The 8,960-nt window shown below is 37.7% G+C and overlaps 1 protein-coding gene across 3 annotated transcripts in view; it reads left to right on the forward strand.

The window, feature by feature from the left end:
* Window positions 1–7,462, forward strand: part of rin (ras GTPase-activating protein-binding protein 2) — a 9,548-nt gene extending 2,086 nt beyond the window's left edge. For 2 of the 3 annotated variants that reach the window (XM_026812719.1, XM_018022861.2), the window contains exons 2-9: window positions 544–730; window positions 793–973; window positions 1,147–1,521; window positions 1,674–2,102; window positions 2,300–2,483; window positions 2,569–2,828; window positions 2,899–3,058; window positions 3,313–3,461. In XM_026812719.1, the coding sequence (XP_026668520.1) occupies window positions 633–730; window positions 793–973; window positions 1,147–1,521; window positions 1,674–2,102; window positions 2,300–2,483; window positions 2,569–2,828; window positions 2,899–3,058; window positions 3,313–3,461 (1,836 nt within the window). In that variant the 5' untranslated portion in view covers window positions 544–632. Of the gene's footprint in view, window positions 1–543; window positions 731–792; window positions 974–1,146; window positions 1,522–1,673; window positions 2,103–2,299; window positions 2,484–2,568; window positions 2,829–2,898; window positions 3,059–3,312 lie in introns of those variants that run through there. The other variant, XM_026812720.1, reaches the window with a different exon arrangement.
* The last annotated feature ends 1,498 nt before the right edge of the window (window positions 7,463–8,960 follow it).

The following is an 8,960-nucleotide window of genomic DNA, read 5'->3' on the forward strand; positions in this document are numbered from 1 at the left end:
TTCATAGACGAGCTATAGTTTCCTGTTTTTCAACCACTGCCTTACGAAGAAAATTTACGTAAATATTATACAACCGCGAGCACATGTTCGCCCAAGACGTGATTGTACACGCGTCTCATTACGGTCTAATGTAGGAATTTTACAGTTTTTTCACATCGTGTACGCATAAATTTTATTCTCTACTATCAGGAATTGATTTATGAAACGAAGAAAATGTAGCATCGAATTATTTTAGTTCCAAATACGTCTTCAATTTTAAATTGTCTTTGTCCCGAAACTGTTTTTTTAATTTATTTTTTATTGTTTGTATTCTTTGTATAATATGTATGTGTAGACATTAGTTACAGCCTTTGTGTATAATACATATATTTTGTATTGATGCGATGAGAATAAGTAAATCTTATTAGCTTAGAAATGTAAATTTTTCACAAGATATACGATTCTTATTAGTTGATGTATTCTTTGTTAAATACATAGAACAAAGATATGATTTGTGAGTAATCTGATATAGCTGTGAACTTGATAAATATTTTTCTGTTTCAGATACCTGAACATCTACTTTTAACAATTGCCAAGTGAAGAATTTACTGCTATTTGAGCAAAATACTATTTTAGACGTTAGGAATAAAAAAATGGTCATGGAGGCATCCCCTTCTCCGCAGAATGTCGGTCGTGAATTTGTCCGGCAATATTACACTTTACTCAACCAAGCTCCTGCGCATCTTCATAGGTAAACGAATTTTTCTATTACGTTGTTTCACTTATACTAACGTTCGATGCGCAAAATTATAGATTTTACAATCAGCATTCGTCCTTCGTGCACGGGGGTCTGGACTCTAACAGAGAATCGACTCCTGCAATTGGTCAAAAACAAATACATCAAAAAATTCAACAATTAAATTTTCGAGATTGTCATGCGAAGATAAGTCAGGTCGATTCGCAGCTTACTCTTGAGAATGGTGTCGTTGTGCAAGTAAGTGAAAAATAAATATTTATAAATATAATAAACGTCCCAATTTCTACTCACTGCCTTTCTTCTATAATTTTCATATGCAATCTTAAGCCAGTGAGTAAAAATTGTGATAAAAGTGAGGACACTATTCGCCTGTTATGACGAAAATAAATTCATTAACGATATGTTTACAGGTGTCTGGTGAATTATCTAATGCTGGACAACCGATGCGTCGTTTTACGCAAACGTTCGTGCTGGCAATACAAGCACCAAAAACGTATTATGTACATAACGACATATTCCGTTACCAAGACTTAATCTTCCCCGACGAGGAAGAAACGGACGTAGGTGGAGTAGAAGGAGTCGTAAGTGAGTCTGGAGAAAGAGAAGGCGAAGAGAGTGTTCGTTCTGAGCCAGAGGAAGACGAGCATCAAAATCGAGGACAGCAACTTTCGACACCGGCTGCAGCTACCGAACCTCAGGCTCAACCACCTCTCATTCCTGCTCAACAACCCGTGCTTCAGCAACAGCAACAAATGTACTATGCTCCTCAGCTGCAACAATCACACGTGAGTTTAGTACTATAGTTGGAAACAGTTGGAAGTAAAAGTTTGTAGTATATGTATTTATTAATTGATTCTCTTCTCGGTTACAATTTTATCTTATCTGACATCTATTTTACACTATCTTAAATTATCTTAATTCCCCTATCTTACTGTAGGTGCACCCTGTGATGCAACAAGTTCTAAACGGATCGGTTCATGAAGAAACGCCGCTGATCAGTCAGCAACCGCCGCAGCAGCAGCAGCAGCAGCAACAGCAGCCATTACCTCCTCCTCCAGCACAGCAGCATCCATACATAAACGAATCAGCGTCGCAAGTACAATTCGTACAAGAGGCAGAACTGGATACCTCGGTCGAGCAGCAGCAGCAGACAGAAACCGAACCACAGGCTCAGTCGAATGAAACTCGTGATCAGCCCGAGGCTGAGACATTTTCTACTTCTGTGCAAGAGTCCGAGCCGGAACACCAAGTGACGAATAGGACTGTGACCAGTAGCGAGCCGAAAACGTACGCGAATCTTGTGAAATCGTTTCCAAGCAACACAGGCGCTACTAGTCCTCAGGCTCCCAAATTATCCATGTCACCGGTATATATACATTTTAATACTTCTCTTTAACACTATTTCTACTACGATTTTGTGTATACCTATTTCAACTAAAAAGTGGAGGACTTCATAAGTTAAAACTTGACAAGTGTCTTTTGACACCGCTTCGTAGAAATAATGTTAATAACCAATAGTTTCGTTAATTTCTATTAAATACTCACTTTACGCTATATTTTCAGCCGCCGATGACGAACTTGCGTTTAGACGACAGATCACCCTTACATCCGACTAGCACTGGCCCGGCACTGTCCACGTCGACTAACGTCACTACACCTCAACAGCCGACTCATAGAGTTGGCAATCAACAACCCCAACAGCAACATCAGCAACAGCGACCTCCCAGAGGTGGAGCAGTACAACGAGGTAAGAGTGGTTGTTTAAAAGCAAGTTCTTTCATTAAGATTGCAATATTAGACATGTATTAAACAGCAAGCAATAAACTGTTTAGATGGCGATCGTCGTGGTGCGAGACAAAGTCAATACAGTGATGCTCATCAATTGTTCCTTGGAAACTTGCCGCACAATGCGTCCGAAGATGATTTGCGTCAAGTGTTCGAGTCTTATGGTAGGGTGGTAGAGTTACGCATACATAGTAAATCGAACGATAGGTGCAAAGGACCGCAAGGGAACAATACAGGAAAAGTGCCTAATTACGGGTTCATCACTTTTGAAGATCAACAAGTTGTCAGCAAAGTTTTACAGAACTTGGTTAGTATGAATTTTTGGGAATCTTCGTAAGAAGGAAAGTGTGATTTATAATTTTGATTGTTGACTTCAGCCAATTTATTACCCTGCTGAGAACGGACAAAAACTTAATGTGGAAGAGAAGAAGGTCAGGCCTAGGACGATGGAAGGCAGTGGTGGCCGGTTAAATTCTAACGACGGTAACATGAGAGCAATGGGTGGACAACAGCAGCAGCAGCAACAACGGGGTCCTGGTGCGTAATATCTTCGTATTTGTATTTAATAAGTATAGATTAGTCGACGGATAAATATTGCGGAAAACAAAATAATATATTTTATCTTTCTTTGTCAAATCACTCATACAACCGGAATCTTTTTACATGTCTGTCTTAATACTCTCAATCTTACATACAACAATTTCCTAAATATTTCGTTAAAATCGATTACATAATAGAATTATTCAGGTCTTTCTTGGAAGTTCTATACAACATTCGTTTATTTTGCATAGGTGGACCTGGAGGCCTCATGAGGGGCGGTCAGCATGGCGCGAGAGGCGGACGCGGCGGTTTCTCGCGAGGCGGCGATGGCGGAAGGGTTGGCGGCGGAATGCGGCAGTCCGGTAACCCGAGTAACACAAGTTACCAAAATCGCCGCTAATAGTCGAAGCAACGTTGCAGGCACTCCCAAGTTTCTTTCTTCTTGAACAAGTCACCGGTATATAATTACCATCCTCATTTCTAAACTCAAAATCCAGAACTATATCACAATGCCACACGACACGATCAAAGGCGCTATCCTTTTACGCTTAATAAAACATCGCTTGCATCGTTCGCCAAGCAGAAATTCTAGATCCAGCTCAAACCGTATGGAACACGAACTCGATTGTAAAATCGGGTTTTTCGCATTTAAACTAAGTTCGTCGTGTTCGTGAATAATAAATATAATTGTTTAGTAAAATAATTCATCGAACGTCCAACTCGGTTGGACATTTGATGAAGTATTACGAGTTCGTCCTTCATACATCGACATCCGGCAATCTACAGACTTCATTTACAAAACTGCATCCACTCGCATCACATACGTATAACAGAGCGACGTGTGATTTCCCCGTTAGAAATATATGGTTCCAGCTTTGTCTCCCTCTTAGTAGATCGCGTTTCTTAAAAGACCATCCTAGGAACGAATTTGTTGCCAATTTTTGTGATACAAAGTGAAAGAGAACTGAGATAGAGACAAGGAAAAACCATCGGAACACGTGTGCAGCACACGAATACGAGGGACAGTATTAGAAACACCTCGTATATATTCACACGTATAGAACCCGTTCATATTCATACAAAAATATCGAGCCTGGATTCGATAGCATACCTCCTTTTTTTTCTGTTGAACAAAAACCGTGAAAATCACACGTCGCTCTCTTCATTTCCTCCGTTTGCCAATCACATTAAGGAGACACAAGCGGTGCGAATTCCGCTGTCGTAATAAATAAGTCGCGAGCCAAACTAAACGAAAATTAAAACGAGAGGATACGAACCGTCATAATTATGGAATATCGTCGTACATTTCATATCCTCTCGAGTTAATTAATTGACTGCCGATGAAACGTTCCACCTAACTGTAGACTGTCGGCAATAATGTTCATAGGTGGGTAGTTGGTCGGTGTTGGTTAACGAGTAGAGAACTGCGGCTGTTCTGTGGTCGCATACAAAGACACAGATGATTTTTCTCATGCAATATGGGCCGACTATCAATCGACCGGTATCGATTGATAGTAGGACAGTATCCTTAGACTGCAGCTGGTCTCGCCGTTTCCTAATTCAATCACATACTGCTTATGCTCTACTTTGTTCCAATCCACCGATCTTTGTTCCATTTCCTTTTCCGATTCCTCCATGCATCTTTACGCACTAGGCTTTTGCTTTTCCCTACCTCCGTCGATATTCGCCTATTTCTTATTTTCGCTTCTCTCAAATTTATGTGAACGGTCATATCATCTAGAAATTGGTTAAACAGTCAGAATTTCACACGATTAACAGAATAATAACGATTTAATAGCCTCTGGTGATCGCAGAACTCGCAGTGCGCTGCTAAGACAAAAGACCTAGTACCGTTATAGCAACACAAGATTTTAGCTTGACTTTATCGTAATTACGAAAGAAAATTGTCGAGATGTATTAGCAATGTACAATGACGAAAAGAAAAAACATTTTCCCACTTACCAACGTAATCTAGCGTTATTCTTGTAATTATTATAAGTGAATAGGAATTCTTCAGGATCGATCGAAACCGATCGATGCTCTCATACGAAGGTACACGTTACAAACTTCTTTCACTCTTTTTCCCTCGACATTATACTTCAATATGAATAATTAGATCGACAAAGAAACAGACGTTCATTTCTGAGAGGTCTTGTTAACCGTTCTCTCGCACGCCGGCTAAGACTACACTTTCAAATATGTCCCGATCTACTTTATTACACGAACGAACATAGTATTATTCTCGCGAAGTAAATAAACAGCGATTTAGTGGAATTAGATTTATCGTTTGCGTGGGGGAAGTAAATTCAGCACGTAAACTCTGCACTTACTGTATATCACCGAATGGAATTGAGAGATATTTTGATTCCTGTATCTTCATAAGTACCCTAATGTGTAGATAGTATTTTCCTATCTGTATTTTCGACACGTGTCCGTATAAAGGTGCTAGGCCAGACGAGATAGAAGAAAGAAAGAATGGGAGAGAAAGCGAAGAAAAGAGTGCCTGCGCGTCTGATCGAGCGAACGAGCGAGCGAGAGAGAGAGAAACTGTTGATCAGGAAGCAAACAGCCGGAAATATTTTCATATTTCTAGTGAAAGTCGAGCAAGATGAGTCCTGCGATTATTAGAGACAAAGCTATATATTTTTCTGGCCTATTCGACACAGACTTTAGTTTTTCTCTTACCGGAGTACAATTATTATCTCTAAATTGTCATTACATTAAGTGTTATCGAACAATAATTCGAACGGAAATCTGTCAAGTGAACGTTGGAACAATATAGGAGAATCGGGAGTGCAAAAAATAAAAATAATAACGCGATTACCATCGTCTCTGTACAGTGATATAGCGTACACGGTATAATTTATGTGCCATCTCGTACGCGTGCACACCTCGTCTCGTGATCCAAGTGCACAAATGAAAAAAAAAAAGAAACAAAAGAATACAGGGAAACGAAATGCAATTTTGAACTGTGTTTTTTCATAAACGCCGAAGAACAGAGGAGGTGACGACGAACGGTGACGTTGGACGGTGATAAATTAGCTCACCTTTTCGTATCCGGGGAGAAAGAAAATTGAAATTGCAAAGTGCACGGCGACTAAACCGCGAAATGCTACGACACTAAGGCTGAGAACATATGAAAAGTAATTATTTTACGTTTCTTATTGATCGATTAAATTGTTACGTAGTCTACATTAAACATCCGCAATAGTTTGTAATCGAATGTGTTACAATTGCTATGTCCGGGATGTGGCAGAGTCATCGCTGGTCGGCGCGTAGCCTCCGTTTAATTATTTCCCCTCCAGCGTACATTTTCCTTTAAGATATATACATACGTACATATAATCAATTAGGCAGAGTTCTGCTCGGTGAAATTCGTTTTTCTTTTCCCTAACGAATTTCAATGTTTTTAAAACATTGGTTTGTATTTATAACGCGATGATACTGCTTTATCTCAGTCATAGATAAAGAGGTAGTTTCGCGTGATTAGTTGGCCGAATTGTTCGTTCGTTAAATAATCAAACTATTTGTAAAGAAAGCTCGTTAGTAACAACTGTCCAGTCATCTGAGGATAAGCTTTTTCTATCGAGAACGGTCACCGTATAATAATAAGTTTCCTTTTGGTTTTCGAAACCCAGTTTTAAGCTAACACCATATATACGTCGATTATCCTGCAGTCACATGTACAAATGATAGCGTGAAAGCAAATTTTATATATAATCAATCAACGACGTCGATGACGATTCAGTTACTTAACGTTCATTTGTTTAAAAGGGAATAACAAATTTTTATGCCCGAGTATTTTAACGAACTGTTTCTCTACGGTCGGGGGGTAGAGTGCAATCAAGCACTTGGACCTTTGCTTTTATTTCAATTTTCCGAATGTATATACAGTTTTTAGATTAGTTCGTTGGAATCGCTAGGCGTACATCGATGTGCATCACATACATAATGTTAATGTATCAAACTGCATTGAAAACAAAGTGTTCAGAAGCCACACGTATACGCGAGACTGCCTCTTTATATCTGAACGAAAGCTCCGAAAATTTTTAGTGTGAATGTTTTCGTTTTTAAGTGATTATTAATAATAATAATAATAATAATAATAATAAAAATAATAATAATAATGAAGATAAATATAATGAACGAAGAAAGGAATATGAGAAAAGAAACACAAATAATTATAACAATATAAGAATTAGAAGATGGCGAATAATAAGTTGTGAATTTTTGTAGTATACATTTTTATTTCGGTCTACCGGGCCAGTTTGTGTGTACCATGGTCGACGTTACTACACAGAAAAAAAGAAATAATGTTAAAGGAAAAATGATAAAAAAAAAGAAACATCAAATGTATTGTAACTTTTTGCATTTAGTATAATATACCTACCTTACTACCAACTCCTGTTAGTATCTTTTTATTTATTGAAATGATTCACCATTCAATCGAATAACTCGAACGGATTTAAAAATGATTACCTATGGTAATAACGTTTAAAATTGTTATTACTTATATATAATCATTTCAACCGTTTATTTGATATAGAACGTATTTTATAGTACTTGGCTTCCATCTATGATATTTCTTTACTTATCAAACTTTTATTGATGTTCGATTCTGAAACGAGGAGTCCTGGAAAACGGGATTCATTTCCCGGGGAGTAAAGATTAGAAAAGGTCGAGTGTTGCTTCTTTAGTGGCGAAAATGTACTGAAGATATTTACCTGGATGCAATGACAAAACTAGTGTTGTATTTTGTAACGATTATCGAGTAATTTTCGTTTCACATTACTGTGAATTATTTAAACATTTTTCACTAGGATTATGTATTTTCTTTTGCGTACATGCGTATGTATTAAATGTATTTTTATATGTACAATTCTGTTGCGTAGTTTGCGGAGTAAGTTATGTTATTTTCATTCAGACAATTAAGTTGATTTACTCTCGTTCCTAAACGAAGATTAATTACAGCAGATGTTTACTTACGATCAGTTGAAACAAATACCGGTGACCCGATTTCCCGTTTAACAATATGAAACTGCGACGGTATAGAACACCGAGAGCATTCAACGTTGTACATATACGCGCATGTTTAATAATAATTTAATCAAGAAAAGACTTCGTTTCACGATATTAATCATGATCACACGTAGAGAGTTTCAAACGATCAAGACACTGCTGTATGCGCAAATCGGACGACTTATTTGTAATCAATTAATTTCGTTTTTAGACGTTAGGAGTGGGCGTACAAATAATTCAGATTTTTATATGAGTGACACCGTGCGTTGCATTTTTTATAAAACTAACGAGCAGTTTCATATTATGTATACGCTAGTTTGTAAGCGAGAAATTCGTTTGTTCACAACGATCGGTTTGATAAAAATCGTAACATCATAGATCCTAAGCGAACCGACGCGTTTATTACAGTAAAGTATAAGCATACGACTTGATGTTCATTACGAAACATTTCTGTTCCTTTGAAAATGCGATATCGCTATACCTCGAATCTCTCTGCGAATCAGTGCGGTATTGTATGAAATAATCGGCAAGAGACACAAGTGAGTGTATTGGTTACTTAATACTTATTATGAAAAGAGTTTCAAGTATTATCAAAGTAAATGTGTTAACGTTACACTAGACTCAATTGTTTTATACATGATTTTAGACACACGTGTAATCTTTACACTGACGAACCACCCCAGTTTCTCACAACGCATCTACCTCGTAAATTTTTATCATTTAAGGATGTATTGGCTATACAGTCAATCCCAAAGGTTTATGCACTTTAGAAACGCATTTTTTAAAAAGAAATCAGACGTCGGAAGAACATTGCTAATAATAAAGAACAAAAAAAAATTTTCGATTTTTCCGAGATTTTTCCAAGGGGTACCCCTTCAGA

Source organism: Ceratina calcarata, unplaced genomic scaffold (genome assembly GCF_001652005.2).
Source record: "Ceratina calcarata isolate Rehan_Ccalc_2016 unplaced genomic scaffold, ASM165200v1 scaffold294.2, whole genome shotgun sequence".
Classification (NCBI taxonomy): Eukaryota; Metazoa; Arthropoda; class Insecta; order Hymenoptera; family Apidae; genus Ceratina; species Ceratina calcarata.